Source organism: Bombina bombina, chromosome 12 (assembly GCF_027579735.1).
Source record: "Bombina bombina isolate aBomBom1 chromosome 12, aBomBom1.pri, whole genome shotgun sequence".
In the NCBI taxonomy this organism is placed as follows: Eukaryota; Metazoa; Chordata; class Amphibia; order Anura; family Bombinatoridae; genus Bombina; species Bombina bombina.
In genome coordinates, this window is record NC_069510.1 from 92,463,411 (window position 1) to 92,480,867 (window position 17,457).

The 17,457-nt window shown below is 40.1% G+C and overlaps 1 protein-coding gene across 2 annotated transcripts in view; it reads left to right on the forward strand.

Annotated features, from left to right (window-relative positions):
- SCAI (suppressor of cancer cell invasion) overlaps window positions 1–17,457 on the forward strand; it is a 573,395-nt gene that overhangs the window by 358,186 nt on the left and 197,752 nt on the right. The window contains exon 10 of one of the 2 annotated variants that reach the window (XM_053695796.1): window positions 3,635–3,667. The exons of the other annotated variant lie outside the window; for it this stretch is intronic. Within the exon in view, the coding sequence (XP_053551771.1) occupies window positions 3,635–3,667 (33 nt within the window). The remainder of the gene's footprint in view (window positions 1–3,634; window positions 3,668–17,457) is intronic. 2 annotated transcript variants of the gene reach the window in all.

Consider the following 17,457-nt stretch of genomic DNA (forward strand, 5'->3'; position numbering starts at 1 on the left):
CGTTATTTTTTTTGGTTAAGCAGGTAGGTGCCCCAGCCAAGACTGAGGTGTGGGGTATCTTGAGGTTGTGTCATTTGAGTGCATAGTCACTCGGTTAGATTAAGGTTTTTTTACTCAGAATATACCCTATTAATATTATATGCCTTAATAATATAATAAATAGCAGGTGTGACAGTGGTATCTTGTAAACGTTTGTGTTTTTCTTATTCTGTTGAAAATCAGTTTGCTGGGATCATGTCTGATATAGAACAAGAATCTGCTATGATGAATGCTTGATGTCACTCGTGATGTCATTGATGATTTCATCAACAATGTCATGTGTGGTGTCATAAGTGATGTCATTGATGTTGCCATGCAAAGCTCCCGAGGGGGCAGTTTAAGTTAGGAATTTCCTTGCTAGAAAACGTGGGGTTGTGTGTGTATGTGACATTTTTTCAAAACCAACAAAACAATAACAATATATGTACCTTTTAAACTGGGGGAAAATGCAAAAATGTAAAGGTCGGTTCTCTATCAGGCACACTGAGGTGCAAGATGCATCTGTTACAAAAGGAGCTGAAGTGTGAATGTGCACTACTTCTGTCACAGGGTGAAAAAATACATAAATTCCAAGATTGCAGTGCCCAATATGAAGATGCATAGCTTCACCAGTTGGCAGCTGTAATGGGTTAAAATAAGAAAACTTGAATGGAGCTGCATGGCAGCAGATAAAGAAAAAACTAAAGCATGGTGAGTAGCTATCCTGCTGTTGTAGTTGGGCCCAGCAGTTTAATGTCCCTTTAAGCGTTTCAACAAGAAGTTATTTTCAATATGAATACATTTTTATTTCAGTCAGTCATTGTTTTGCAGCTCTGAGTGTAGGATTAATACAGAAGAATGATCTTTTCAGCTTAGAAAGCTATATACTGCATTCCAAAGCACAAATATAAAGTCTGTGCTGGAAAGTAAAAAATAAAAATAAGTGCATTCACTCAGGTTATAAGAAAATAAAATTATATGGCATTGTTCTATGGCCAGTATTTAAAAATAGCCATTAATGTTCCCAAGTTTGTCATTTCATATTAAACATAAATATGGTATTAACCCCTTGCACCAATGCAATGTAGATCTACGTCATGTCATACAAAGCCCATGGTAGCCCAAGCAGTCTCAGCTCTCAAGTGACAACCGAGACTTGCTGTTAGAGGGCTGCAATGAATCTGCCTTTATATGGTAAAGGAGCATGATCAGTGCTCCGTTATCATAAGAATCCAGATTGCCCGGTCGTTACAGACAGTGACACTGTCTGTGTCATTGTAATGATCCTCTGAGCACCGAAAGAACTGTTGGAGGTACCCCTACAGTGCAGAAAAAGAAAAAAAACATATATGGAATTTCAGACGTTTGGTGCACAGCTGCAATTAGTGGCCTTCTAATTGCCAAAAACCAATTGCCCCAGAGAAGCTTTTACAACCATTTATCTTATGACTGCAGTTGTTGCGTGTAAATAATTTCAGTGAGAAACCCAAAGTTTGCAAAAAAATGAACCAATTTAAAAAAAAACCAAAAAAAAAAACCCTTTATATATGACTGCCATATATATCTAAAAATTCCCAGAAGCGAAAGGGTTAAAATTTTAAAATAAAGGTTTGCAAATATTAGTACCAACAGTAATACTTATTATTGCAGTTTAATGACATAATTGCTAATCATTAAGTTTTGTTAATATGGCATAGTGGGCTGTAAACTAAAGCAGCTTTTATTTGAATCTCAATCAAAATGGAAAAGTTGAAGCTTGTATTTATAAAAAAAAAAAAAAAAAAAAGATTATAGTTACCAATCCAGATACGTTATTGTGACTTTATCACAGTCCTTTCTTTTTGATTGCACAGTATTTGACTATTGCTAAATTATACTAGCTCCTTACTGGGGTTGGTATGACCCAATCAGGGAGAGATGTGTGACCCTTGAAACAATGTATGGGGGGGGGGGATAAAACACTAAAATAAATATGTAATGGTATCTGCAGTACATAGTCAACAGTGGGAGATCTCACAAACGATTCTTCAACCATCTGCTGTTTATTACGTTTAACTGTGACCATCCACATTAAGTTTACACATGCCTTGCAGCTAGCATTAAAACTTTGCCTCAGTTCAAGGCATGCATAATAAAGAAGATTGTGTGGGACATTTTGGCAAATTACAATTCCTTGGAGGCGGTGAGACTCCTCTATTACATATTGGTGCTTACTAAAATAAATATTTAACTATATTTTCTGGGCTTTTTTTTATAAAAGTGTCAACTTAGGCAAAACAGTGTGTGGAAAACAAAGTGTAAAACAGCTTATACGTATTTTAATACAATTTCCAAACATCTGCACCATTACTTACACTTTAGTGTTGCCAAGTGTAGCTTGCTCCACCTCTCTTATCAGTGTCCTACTCCAAACCTTTTGGTATCATGTAACCAAGTGTGCATGTAAGGATAATTACTTATGCAAGCAAGGAGGGGTTGAGGAGGGACAGCAGGTACTGCTATTGTTTGTTGCCAAGATGCTTGCTCGTTTCCATGGGGATAATGTCACATGCTTTGTGAAAGCCTTAGCATTATACTATGCTCTGCTTTAGTCAGGTGCCATGTGACTCTGCCCCCTACCGTGCATTTGCACAAATGCATTCTGCAGAAGCTATGGCCTGTATAGCACCTTCCATATATGGAAATGCAGCGGGTGGAGCTTGCTGCAAACAAAACTATGCCTGAATTAAAGGGGTTAATGGAGGTTAAAACAGAAACCGTTTTGCAGGTAAACTTTGGCTGCATTATATATTTAGAAACTTGTTAGTTCATACTGTTTTATGTCCCTTTAATGTTATATAATTCTGCACATAGTGTACAATTATGTAACATTAATCTAGTGATGCCTGTAAAAAAAGGAGGTATATTTAATTCCCCTAAACATTACTTACCTTCCCTTGCTCTCCGTCTGCTTCAGCTCCTCATTTTTTTTCAGAAGCACACCATATGCCCAATCTCTAACACTCGGTCGCGTCATTGAACTATATGTAGTGTGCTTCCACGCTGGGTAAAACTGTCGGCTGATTTACATAGCGCAGGACCATGCTACATGTAGTTCAACGGCGCAACCTGGTGCGTTGTGATTAGATTTTCATAAAACAGGAGGTGAAGAAGATGGCGAGGAAGGGAAGATGAGTAAAGTTTTGGGAGTTAAAATTTTAATATGCCTCCTTTTTTTTCTAATGGTAGTGAGAGTCCACGAAATCCTATTCTTACATATGAGAATTCATCTCCTGGCCACCAGGAGGAGGCAAAGACACCCCAAACAAAAACATTCTACTATTCCTCCTAATTTCTCTTCCTCCCAGTAGTTCTTTGCCTTGTCTAGGAGGTACGCAGAGATGGAGGTACTCTGCAGAATTTATTCTTATGGAAACCAATGGATAGTTCCTGAGAGGGTTATGGGAGTTACAGCTGACTTCTTGTCAATCTCTCAGTAGAGTTTAGTTCATCTGCAGCTTTGAGGTGTCGCAGGGACGTTCCCTGGCCTCCCTTAGTTGGACAGCAATGTTTACTCCCTCAACATGTCCTGACCTGCTAGTTACAGGGGACTAATTTCTGTGTTTTTTCATCACAGGTTGGTATGGAGTGGTCTGCTGGAACAGAAGGGGTAAGTCCTTTAAGCTCTTTCTTTTTCCCCTTACACAGGTTAGTTGTCTCGTTTAAATGGGGGTATAGGTTTTTATACACATACTGATGACCACCAGATCCTTTCTCTAATTGCTAGTGCCTATATATTAGAAACTGGTGTGTGTGGTTTGGTTTTATGTCCCCTTTAATCTGAGTGTGCAGATACTCACAGGGATGCCGTTGCATTTCAGTGTCCGTCACGAGGCTTAGTAGTCTTAGCAGTAGTATTGAACTCTGATTTTCTGAAATGTTTATAGTGCTACTGCTTCTGAAATATTTATTGTAGTGCTAATATTTTAAGGGGTTAGATCTGAATCCCCCTTTCATGCTCATTACGAGTGAGGCTATATTCAGGTTCCTTATTTTAATTGGGTTCCCTTTCATAATATCCTATATATGTGGTGATTTTTCATATCCATAGGGTGTGTGATGTTTTCCTGGAAGGGACATATCAGCTGCTTTATCTTACATATTCATTATATACCTATAGTATTAAATATCAATTTATTTCAGCGAGATTCTGTAATGTTCTGCGGAGTACAGCACATTAAGGTGGTGTACACTCCTTACAGTACGTTATTATATATAGTTATGAAAATGTACAACAGATATTTTCTGTTTTCAGTCATTTACTCTTGACAACGTTAGGTTTGTATGTTCTTACATTGTCAGCAGTCCGCAGTCATTCAAAGTTATCGTATAGGTTGTATATACAAATCATCCTTGGGTGGTATATCTAGATTTTCATCCATATACTAGTTATGTAATCTTATTGATATATTTATATATTTTCAACGCCAGAATGATTTTGCACGCTTACATAGTCAGTTATTTTTGGATTTAGATAAGCACAATATCTGTTTCCATCTGTATGTAGTTCTCCTGCAGACTTGGTATCCTTTCAACAGCACTACTCCTTTCTTTCTAATGACAGGGAGAGTCCACAAATGAATTCATTAATGTTGGCAACACAACACCTGGTCACCAGGAGGAGGCAAAGACACCCCAGTCAAAGCATTAAGTATCCATCCCACTTCCCCTACTTCTCATTAATTATTTTCCTTGTCTACTAGGAGGTAGGCATAGAATGTGCTCTGAAGATATTGGATTAGTTACTTAATGGATTGTTTCCTGCAAGAAAGGACTAGGGAGTTGTTCGTAAACATGTAATTCTCTTAGTAGAGTTTTGGTGAATGTTAGCTCTTGATGTCGCTGAGAAGCTTCCCATGCCTCATTCCAGTATATTTAAGCTATCCTCCCGGTGGGATGTACAGTGTTGGTTACACTGGTTCCTTGTGTCACAGGTCCCTGTCAGGATGAAGATTGATACTGTCAGACCTGGACTGGTGAGAAGGCTGCATGGAGCAGATGAATATTTCTGAGAGTAAGTCCCTGGATTGTTGGCTAAATTGTGCGACCTTATTCACGGTTGGGGATAGGGGACTTTATTTATTTTATTGCTGGGTAGCCTCCAGTGGGGACGGGCAATGAAGAGAGTGACATTGTGGGCACAGGTTAATCTGTGACTTCCAGTAGAAGTTTTTATGTCCTCATGCGCTTTCTCTCAGCTGCGGTGGCTCCGATTTTTTAACTCAATAGGTCCAGAGACTACCGTACGCTGTTGTTACGAAGGTACACATCTGAGGGCTGCAGGTCTCCTAGATCGGTTTCCTAAGCCTAGTACCATTATAATTTGGGCTTTACATTTGCCTGTGTCTTATGGCACTATTTTACTGTCCTATGGTGGTGCACGGGTTCAGGTCCATTTTTCCCGCCACTAGCATATTTGGCCATTCGTTACAATCACTGGCGATCTCCTGGAGTACATGAGAGAGGAATCTTTTCTGTTCCTCACATCATAGTACAATGCCTATGAATAATTAATACTGTGTACTGTTATATGCAGTATTTGTTTTCACTTAAACTATTCTTGTTGGGGCACATTAGTGACATATTTATTAGGGGGAGATCGGCATCCTCATATAGATACCGGCTAGTTGCTTATTTTTGTACTAGGATCACACAGTGTACGACTCATTTTTAGAGTTAAGCCTTTTCACAATTTGTGACCGGCGGCGGGGGAGTTTGTTTCTGCTGCAGGTCTAGTTTTGGCGCAAATCTAGTACACTAAACTATGGGGCCATGGAGCGCTCCCGGACTCCTCATGACTTGCCTCTTCTATCTCATGTGAAGAGGCCATTTGTGCAGAGGCATGGAACTCTCTTTTCCCTGGGTGGGGTTTTCGTATACGCAACCACACAAAGAGCCTTCTCTTGGTTTTCCCCCGAACGGAGCAGCATGTATGGAGACAACTCTCTTGGTTAGATTTATTATTGGTTCCTATTTGGCTAAATAAAGATTAAACCGTCAGCGTTTATGCTTTGGTATACCGGCGCATTTTTGATTTAGAGGAGGCCGGTACCTTACAGCCCTTAGTGTTTGCAGTCTGGCACTTCTTGTATCTCAGAGTGCCTGTGTATGTTAGACTCTCTTTCGGTACTTGAATTTTAGTGTTTATACGTATCTCACATGGTGATTAATCTTACATGCTGATGCTTATCCATATTTAGTTCTTTTAAAAGTAAACTTTCCAAGCATGGAAAGGAGATACATTTCAAACTGTACCTTTGTATACATTACCTGAATAAGGCAGGCTCAAATCCGGAAAAAGAAATAGCCGGCCAAATATCCATGAGCTATTTTGTTGACCCTGGGTTAAGAAAATTGCAGAGGAATATCCCAAAAGATAATTTGGATTTTCACATTACAAATTGGACAAGTTATACTCTACATTAGCCAAACTTGCAACTTAATTTTTCGCTTACTCTGTCTAAGAGGCTGGAATTTGTCCTTTCCAAACCGGAATAAATTAGTGGAATGCTCTCTAATAATCAAGGAAATAAGTCTATTAAGAAACAAAATAGTGAAAGAGGAGCAGATAATTTTTATATTGTGCAAAAATGTATAATAAATGTTATCAAAACTTGAGCTGGTTTAGAGAGATGGTATCAGATGCACTGTGTATCTAATCTTTTGCCCTTCTCTCATATCTTTGTATGTTGTTGGATCAGATGGTACACAGTATTGTGTTACATATAAGGTTCAAATCAAGGTGTCTGCACTATTTGCCTGGTAAAGGGTTTTATTATCTTCCCTGACTATTGTCTATGAATAGTTAAGAATATCTAAAAGGTCAACCCTAGTTCCTCCTAATTTGGGAGTTACAGACTAAGGAGAGAAAACATTGGTTAAAGGGATATCAGTGTCTCAATACTTTCATTAATCACAAAGGTTAAGTAAAACGTAAAGGCGTGCCTGGTTATATATGTTAGCTTGATATCCATGCCTAGATTTCCATTAAATTGACATAGCAGAGGTCTCTAATATCAAATCACTTTCTTCTAACGTCACTTTTCCCCCATCCTTTTTCTTTAATGGGATCATAAACCCTTCTTAATTTTTGTATTGGGCACTTTCTCTTGTTAAGTGTATCCAGTCCACGGATCATCCATTACTTGTGGGATATATTCCCTTCCCAACAGGAAGTTGCAAGAGGATCACCCACAGCAGAGCTGCTATATAGCTCCTCCCCTCACATGTCATATCCAGTCATTCTCTTGCAACCCTCAACATAGATGGAGGCCGTGAGAGGACTGTGGTGTTTTATACTTAGTTTATTTCTTCAATCAAAAGTTTGTTATTTTTAAATGGCACCGGAGTGTGCTGTTTTTTCTCAGGCAGTATTTGGAAGAAGAATCTGCCTGCGTTTTCTATGATCTTAGCAGAAGTAACTAAGATCCACTTGCTGTTCTCACACATTCTGAGGAGTGAGGTAACTTCAGAGAGGGAATGGCGTGCAGGTTTTCCTGCAACTAAGGTATGTGCAGTAAAATATTTTTCTAAGGAATGGAATTGACTAAGAAAATGCTGCTGATACCGAAGTAATGTAAGTAAAGCCTTAAATGCAGTGAGAGCGACTGGTATCAGGCTTATTAATAGAGATATATACTCTTCAAAAAATGTGTTTTAAAACGTTTGCTGGCATGTTTAATAGTTTTTTAACGTACATTTGGTGATAAAACTTATTGGGGCATAATTTTTTCCACATGGCTGACTTAATTTCTGCATAGAAACAGTTAACTGAGGCTTCCCACTGTTGTAATATGAGTGGGAGGGGCCTATTTTAGCGCTTTTTTGCGCAGTAAAAATTCAGACTCAGACTTCCTGCTTCTTCCAGCATGATCCAGGACTTCTCTAGAGGGCTCAAAAGGCTTCAAAAGTCATATTGAGGGAGGTAAAAAGTCACAGCAGAGCTGTGACAGTGTGTGTGACTTTTTTTAAAAAAAACAAAAAACGTTTTTTTCTATTGTTAATCCGTTTTGGGTATTAAGGGGTTAATCATCCATTTGCAAGTGGGTGCAATGCTCTGCTAGCTTAATACATTTACTGTGAAAATTTGGTTGGTATAACTGCTTTGGTTCATTGTTATTTCAACTTGAGACAGGTTTTGTGCTTCTTAAAGGCGCAGTAGTGTTTTTTATATTGCTTGTAAACTTGTTGTAAAGTGTTTTTCAAGCTTGCCAGTCTTATTGCTAGTCTGTTTAAACATGTCTGACATAGATGAATCTACTTGTTCATTATGTTTGAAAGCCAGTGTGGAGCCCCATAGGAATATGTGTACTAAATGTATTGATTTCACTTTAAATAATAAAGATCAGTCTTTATCTATAAAAGAATTATCACCAGACGACGAGGGGGAAGTTATGCCGACTAACTCTCCTCACGTGTCAGTACCTTCGCCTCCCGCTCAGGGGGCGCATGCTATTATGGCGCCAAGTACATCAGGGACGCCCATAGCAATTACTTTACAGGACATGGCTACAATCATGAATAATACCCTGTCAGAAGTATTATCTAGATTGCCAGAATTGAGAGGCAAGCGCGATAGCTCTGGGATTAGGAGAGATGCAGAGCGTGCAGGTGCTGTAAGAGCCATGTCTGATACTGCGTCACAGTTTGCAGAACATGAGGACGGAGAGCTTCATTCTGTGGGTGACGGATCTGATCCGGGGAAACCTGATTCAGAGATCTCTAATTTTAAATTTAAGCTTGAGAACCTCCGTGTATTGCTTGGGGAGGTTTTAGCTGCTCTGAACGACTGTAACACAGTTGCAATTCCAGAGAAATTGTGTAGGATGGATAGATACTATGCGGTACCGGTGTGTACTGATGTTTTCCCTATACCTAAAAGGTTTACAGAAATTATTAGCAAGGAGTGGGATAGACCTGGTGTGCCCTTTTCCCCTCCTCCTATATTTAGATAAATGTTCCCTATAGACGCCACTACACGGGACTTATGGCAAACGGTCCCTAAGGTGGAGGGAGCAGTTTCTACTTTAGCAAAGCGTACCACTATCCCAGTTGAGGATAGTTGTGCTTTTTCGGATCCAATGGATAAAAAATTAGAAGGTTACCTTAAGAAAATGTTTGTTCAACAAGGTTTTATCCTGCAGCCCCTTGCATGCATTGCGCCTGTCACTGCTGCTGCGGCATTCTGGTTTGAGTCTCTGGAAGAGGCCATTCACACAGCTCCATTGGATGAAATTATGGACAAGCTTAAATCACTTAAGCTAGCTAACTCATTTGTTTCTGATGCCATTGTACATTTGACTAAACTAACGGCTAAGAACTCCGGATTCGCCATCCAGGCGCGGAGGGCGCTATGGCTTAAATCCTGGTCAGCTGACGTGACTTCGAAATCTAAATTACTTAATATTCCTTTCAAGGGGCAGACCTTATTCGGATCCGGCTTGAAAGAAATTATTGCTGACATTACTGGAGGTAAGGGTCATGCCCTTCCTCAGGACAGGGCCAAATCAAAGGCCAAACAGTCTAATTTTCGTGCCTTTCGAAATTTCAAGGCAGGAGCAGCATCAACTTCCTCCGCTCCAAAACAGGAAGGAACTGTTGCTCATTCCAGACAGGCCTGGAAACCTAGCCAGTCCTGGAACAAGGGCAAGCAGGCCAGAAAACCTGCTACTGCCCCCAAGACAGCATGAAGGAACGGCCCCCCTATCCGGAAACGGATCTAGTGGGGGGCAGACTTTCTCTCTTCGCCCAGGCGTGGGCAAGAGATGTCCAGGATCCCTGGGCGTTGGAGATCATATCTCAGGGATATCTTCTGGACTTCAAGGCTTCTCCTCCTCAAGGGAGATTTCATCTTTCAAGGTTATCAGAAAACCAGATAAAGAAAGAGGCATTCCTACGCTGTGTACAAGACCTCCTAGTAATGGGGGTGATCCACCCAGTTCCGCGGACGGAACAAGGACAGGGATTTTATTCAAATCTGTTTGTGGTTCCCAAGAAAGAGGGAACCTTCAGACCAATCTTGGACCTAAAGATCTTAAACAAATTCCTAAGAGTTCCATCGTTCAAAATGGAAACTATTCGGACCATCCTACCCATGATCCAAGAGGGTCAGTACATGACCACAGTGGACTTAAAGGATGCCTACCTTCAGATACCGATTCACAAAGATCATCATCGGTTCCTAAGATTTGCCTTTCTAGACAGGCATTACCAATTTGTAGCTCTCCCCTTCGGGTTGGCTACGGCCCGAGAATCTTTACAAAGGTTCTGTGCTCACTTCTGGCGGTTCTAAGACCGCGAGGCATAGCGGTGGCTCCGTATCTAGACGACATCCTGATACAAGCGTCAAGCTTTCAAATTGCCAAGTCTCATACAGAGATAGTTCTGGCATTTCTGAGGTCGCATGGGTGGAAGGTGAACGTGGAAAAGAGTTCTCTATCACCACTCACAAGAGTCTCCTTCCTAGGGACTCTGATAGATTCTGTAGAAATGAAAATTTACCTGACGGAGTCCAGGTTATCAAAACTTTTAAATGCTTGCCGTGTCCTTCATTCCATTCCACGCCCGTCAGTGGCTCAGTGCATGGAAGTAATCGGCTTAATGGTAGCGGCAATGGACATAGTGCCATTTGCGCGCCTGCATCTCAGACCGCTGCAATTGTGCATGCTAGGTCAGTGGAATGGGGATTACTCAGATTTGTCCCCTCTACTAAATCTGGATCAAGAGACCAGAGATTCTCTTCTCTGGTGGCTATCTCGGGTCCATCTGTCCAAGGGTATGACCTTTCGCAGGCCAGATTGGACGATTGTAACAACAGATGCCAGCCTTCTAGGCTGGGGCGCAGTCTGGAACTCCCTGAAGGCTCAGGGATCGTGGACTCAGGAGGAGAAACTCCTCCCAATAAATATTCTGGAGTTAAGAGCAATATTCAATGCTCTTCTAGCTTGGCCTCAGTTAGCAACACTGAGGTTCATCAGATTTCAGTCGGACAACATCACGACTGTGGCTTACATCAACCATCAAGGGGGAACCAGGAGTTCCCTAGCGATGTTAGAAGTCTCAAAGATAATTCGCTGGGCAGAGTCTCACTCTTGCCACTTGTCAGCGATCCACATCCCAGGCGTGGAGAACTGGGAGGCAGATTTTCTAAGTCGTCAGACTTTTCATCCGGGGGAGTGGGAACTCCATCCGGAGGTGTTTGTTCAACTGGTCCATCGTTGGGGCAAACCAGAACTGGATCTCATGGCGTCTCGCCAGAACGCCAAGCTTCCTCGTTACGGATCCAGGTCCAGGGATAGATGCTCTAGCAGCTCCTTGGTTCTTCAGCCTGGCTTATGTGTTTCCACCGTTTCCTCTGCTCCCTCGACTGATTGCCAAGATCAAACAGGAGAGAGCATCAGTGATTCTGATAGCGCCTGTGTGGCCACGCAGGACTTGGTATGCAGACCTAGTGGACATGTCATCCTGTCCACCATGGACTCTGCCTCTGAGGCAAGACCTTCTAATACAAGGTCCTTTCAATCATCCAAATCTAATTTCTCTGAGACTGACTGCATGGAGATTGAACGCTTGATCCTATCAAAGCGTGGCTTCTCCGAGTCAGTTATTGATAACTTAATACAGGCACGAAAGCCTGTTACCAGGACAATCTACCATAAGATATGGCGTAAATACCTGTATTGGTGCGAATCCAAGAGTTACTCATGGAGTAAGGTTAGGATTCCTAGGATATTGTCCTTTCTCCAAGAGGGTTTGGAAAAAGGCTTATCAGCTAGTTCGTTAAAGGGACAGATCTCTGCTCTGTCTATTCTTTTGCACAAGCGTCTGGCAGAAGTTCCAGACGTCCAGGCTTTTTGTCAGGCTTTGGCTAGGATTAAGCCTGTGTTTAAAACTGTTGCTCCTCCGTGGAGCTTAAACTTGGTTCTTAAAGTTCTTCAAGGAGTTCCGTTTGAACCCCTTCATTCCATTGATATTAAACTTTTATCTTGGAAAGTTCTGTTTTTGATGGCTATTTCCTCAGCTCGAAGAGTCTCGGAGTTATCTGCCTTACATTGTGATTCTCCTTATCTGATTTTCCATTCAGACAAGGTAGTTCTGCGTACTAAACCTGGGTTTTTACCTAAGGTGGTTTCTAACAGGAATATCAATCAAGAGATTGTTGTCCCATCATTGTGCCCTAATCCTTCTTCAAAGAAGGAACGTCTTTTACATAATCTGGACGTAGTCCGTGCCTTCAAGTTCTACTTACAGGCAACTAAAGATTTTCGTCAAACATCTGCCCTGTTTGTCGTTTACTCTGGACAGAGGAGAGGTCAAAAAGCTTCGGCAACCTCTCTATCCTTTTGGCTTCGAAGCATAATACGCTTAGCCTATGAGACTGCTGGACAACAGCCCCCTGAAAGGATTACAGCTCATTCTACTAGAGCTGTGGCTTCCACCTGGGCCTTTAAAAATGAGGCCTCTGTTGAACAGATTTGCAAGGCTGCGACTTGGTCTTCGCTTCACACTTTTTCAAAATTTTACAAATTTGACACTTTTGCTTCTTCGGAGGCTGTTTTTGGGAGAAAGGTTCTACAGGCAGTGGTTCCTTCCGTTTAAGTTCCTGCCTTGTCCCTCCCATCATCCGTGTACTTAAGCTTTGGTATTGGTATCCCACAAGTAATGGATGATCCGTGGACTGGATACACTTAACAAGAGAAAACATAATTTATGCTTACCTGATAAATTTATTTCTCTTGTAGTGTATCCAGTCCACGGCCCGTCCTGTCCTTTTAAGGTAGGTCTAAATTTTTAATTAAACTACAGTCACCACTGCACCCTATGGTTTCTCCTTTCTCGTCTTGTTTCGGTCGAATGACTGAATATGGCATGTGAGGGGAGGAGCTATATAGCAGCTCTGCTGTGGGTGATCCTCTTGCAACTTCCTGTTGGGAAGGGAATATATCCCACAAGTAATGGATGATCCGTGGACTGGATACACTACAAGAGAAATAAATTTATCAGGTAAGCATAAATTATGTTTTTTGTTCTTTTTTGAATAACACATATAAGACAGTACACGTAATATATTTTATATAAAAAAAGGACACTTGCATCTCACTTTAAGATTCACCAGATTAATGGAAAGATTCGTAACAAACACAAAATTGAGATTGCCAACTATGCCAGTTAAAGGAGATTAAAAAAAAAAGATGGCGCATCATATCTCCACAGAGGGCTTATTAGAAGTACCTGGTACACCAGGCAGTAAGTCAGATACACAATTAATGTTTAATCCGCTTGCGGAGCTGATTCTTCCTAAATTTGAATTGGTACAAACAGACCTAGCGGGACTTACAGCAGAAATAAGACTGTTTTCAAAGAGAATAGCAGAAGTGGAGGCACGTGTCTCCGACCTAGAAGATATCTGTAATAGTCAGTTAACACAAAATAAAAAGTACACAGACAACATTAAACTATTACAAGCTAAAATTGAGGATTTAGAAGACAGATCCCGCCGCAACAATTTGAGCAGTAGGACTCCCTGAGACTAGCGAATTTTCAGATTTAATAGAATTTGCATCTGCCACACTCCCTAAATTACTGGGTATACAGGTAAATGATGAGAAAATTTAATAAGAAAGGGACCACAGAGTTGGCAGTATCAGAGAATACCCAGAGGGCAATAGGTGGCCAAGGATGGTTATGATTAAATACCTCAATTTCGCAGACAAAATAAATATTATGCGACAGTACAGAAAGTCAAACATATTAATGATAAATGACAAACAGATATTAATTTTGCAGGCCGAAATTGAGAAGAAGACATGGTCATTTTGTAACGTTTATGGCCCAAATAGGATGGATATAGATTTTTGGCAGAATCTTAGGAAAAAACTAACTTTATATGTAAAACAGAATCTAGTAATAGCAGGAGATTTTAATTTAACTATGTGCCCAGAAATTGATAGATTTCAACAAAAAAATATCTCTGATACACAAAAGAAGCAAAATGCTTAAAAAGAGTTTTGTAAGGCTTTGCGACTGAAAGACGTTTGGCGTTCACAACACCCAGACACACAAACTTATTCCTGTGAATCAAAAGCATACAAAAAAAATTCAAGAATTGGTATGTTTTTAATAGAGGATAGCCTTTTTGCACTGAATATTGAAACAAATAGCAGACATTATATTATCAGACCATTCCATCATTAGTTTAAATTTTAAACTTAATACTGAAGCGGAGAAAAATTTAAACTCTTTTCGTTTCCCAAGTTTTATGAGTAATAATACCTGTTTCTCTAATTGGCATGTGAAAATATGGTATGTATATTATAATTTCAATTATGAGTATCAGAATAAAAACATAGAGATTGTTTGGGAAGTGGGGAAGACTGTACTGAGAGGGGAAATCAAGGCACACATGATAAAAATAAAAATAAACTGTCTAAATATAGGGACATACAACTAGCAAACTAACTTAAGAATAGCTATAGGAAATATTGACTTATTCTGAACATATCAACATGGAAGAAATATATGCGGGCTAAAATGGAAAGAGAACTGTTTCTTAAAACAAAATGGTCTTTTGAAGATCTCAAAAAAGGACAGCGTTTCAGGGATATCAAGGAATATCAGCAAAACATCTGGCAAAACTTACAAAGTTTAGAAAAAAGAAAAGTATGATCCCTTTAATTAAGAGTAGTGATAATATATATACAAAGACAAATGATATTAGGGAAGCCTTCTTTAAATATTATCAAACACTCATATACCAACATCCCAGTTAATGAAGAAGAAAAGGATGGATTCTGGCAAAATATAAATTTACCAAAAATCTGTATGGAAGCTTTAGAGCAAATTAACAAATAAATGACACCACAAGAAATAGGGCTAGCTATAGACAAAATGAAATCTGGCAAAGCCCCCGGGTCCAGATGGGTTATCAGCTGAATTTTACAAAATGATTAAAACGGATATTTCTTTCATGTAATTAGCAAGAGTCCATGAGCTAGTGACGTATGGGATATACATTCCTACCAAGAGGGGCAAAGTTTCCCAAACCTAAAAATGCCTACAAATACACCCCTCACCACACCCACAAATCAGTTTTACAAACTTTGCCTCCTATGGAGGTGGTGAAGTAAGTTTGTGCTAGATTCTACGTTGATATGCGCTCCGCAGCAGGTTGGGGCCCGGTTTTCCTCTCAGCGTGCAGTGAATGTCAGAGGGATGTGAGGAGAGTATTGCCTATTTGAATTCAATGATCTCCTTCTACGGGGTCTATTTCATAGGTTCTCTGTTATCGGTCGTAGAGATTCATCTCTTACCTCCCTTTTCAGATCGACGATATACTCTTATATATACCATTACCTCTACTGATTCTCGTTTCAGTACTGGTTTGGCTTTCTACTACATGTAGATGAGTGTCCTGGGGTAAGTAAGTCTTATTTTCTGTGACACTCTAAGCTATGGTTGGGCACTTTTATATAAAGTTCTAAATATATGTATTCAAACATTTATTTGCCTTGACTCAGGATGTTCAACGTTCCTTATTTTCAGACAGTCAGTTTCATATTTGGGATAATGCTGAATTTATCATTTTTTTTCTTACCTTAAAAATTGACTTTTTTTCCTGTGGGCTGTTAGGCTCGCGGGGGCTGAAAATGCTTCATTTTATTGCGTCATTCTTGGCGCAAAAATATTTTTCTATTTCCGCCGTCATACGTGTCGCCGGAAGTTGCGTCATTTTTTTGACGTTTTTGCGCCAAAAGTGTCGGCGTTCCGGATGTGGCGTCATTTTTGGCTCCAAAAGCATTTAGGCGCCAAATGATGTGGACGTCTTTTTTGGCGCTAAAAAATATGGGCGTCATTATTGTCTCCACATTATTTAAGTCTCGTTATTTATTGCTTCTGGTTGCTAGAAGCTTGTTCTCTGGCATTTTTTTCCCATTCCTGAAACTGTCATTTAAGGAATTTGATCAATTTTGCTTTATATGTTGTTTTTTCTATTACATATTGCAAGATGTCCCAGATTGACCCTGAGCCAGAAGATACTACTGGAAAATCACTGCCTGGTGCTGGATCTACCAAAGTTAAGTGTATCTGCTGTAAACTTGTGGTATCTGTTCCTCCAGCTGTTGTTTGTAATGAATGTCATGACAAGCTTGTTAATGCAGATAATATTTCCTTTAGTAATACTACATTACCTGTTGCTGTTCAATCAACATCTAATACTAGTGTTCCTGTTAACATAAGAGATTTTGTGTCTAAATCCATTAAGAAGGCTATGTCTGTTATTCCTCCTTCTAGTAAACGTAAAAGGTCTTTTAAAACTTCTCATTTCTCCAACATAGGTGTGTCCGGTCCACGGCGTCATCCTTACTTGTGGGAATATTCTCTTCCCCAACAGGAAATGGCAAAGAGCCCAGCAAAGCTGGTCACATGATCCCTCCTAGGCTCCGCCTACCCCAGTCATTCTCTTTGCCGTTGTACAGGCAACATCTCCACGGAGATGGCTTAGAGTTTTTTAGTGTTTAACTGTAGTTTTTATTATTCAATCAAGAGTTTGTTATTTTGAAATAGTGCTGGTATGTACTATTTACTCAGAAACAGAAAAGAGATGAAGATTTCTGTTTGTATGAGGAAAATGATTTTAGCAACCGTCACTAAAATCCATGGCTGTTCCACACAGGACTGTTGAGAGCAATTAACTTCAGTTGGGGGAACAGTGAGCAGTCTCTTGCTGCTTGAGGTATGACACATTCTAACAAGACGATGTAATGCTGGAAGCTGTCATTTTCCCTCTGGGATCCGGTAAGCCATGTTTATTACGATTGTAAATAAGGGCTTCCAAAAAGGGCTTATTAAGACTGTAGACTTTTTTTGGGCTAAATCGATTGATTATTAACACATATTTAGCCTTGAGGAATCATTTTATCTGGGTATTTTGATATAATAATATCGGCAGGCACTGTTTTAGACACCTTATTCTTTAGGGGCTTTCCCAAAGCATAGGCAGAGCCTCATTTTCGCGCCGGTGTTGCGCACTTGTTTTTGAGAGGCATGGCATGCAGTCGCATGTGAGAGGAGCTCTGATACTTAGAAAAGACTTTCTGAAGGCGTCATTTGGTATCGTATTCCCCTTGGGGCTTGGTTGGGTCTCAGCAAAGCAGATACCAGGGACTGTAAAGGGGTTAAAGTTCAAAACGGCTCCGGTTCCGTTATTTTAAGGGTTAAAGCTTCCAAATTTGGTGTGCAATACTTTTAAGGCTTTAAGACACTGTGGTGAAAATTTGGTAAATTTTGAACAATTCCTTCATGTTTTTTCGCATTTGCAGTAATAAAGTGTGTTCAGTTTAAAATTTAAAGTGACAGTAACGGTTTTATTTTAAAACGTTTTTTTGTACTTGTTATCAAGTT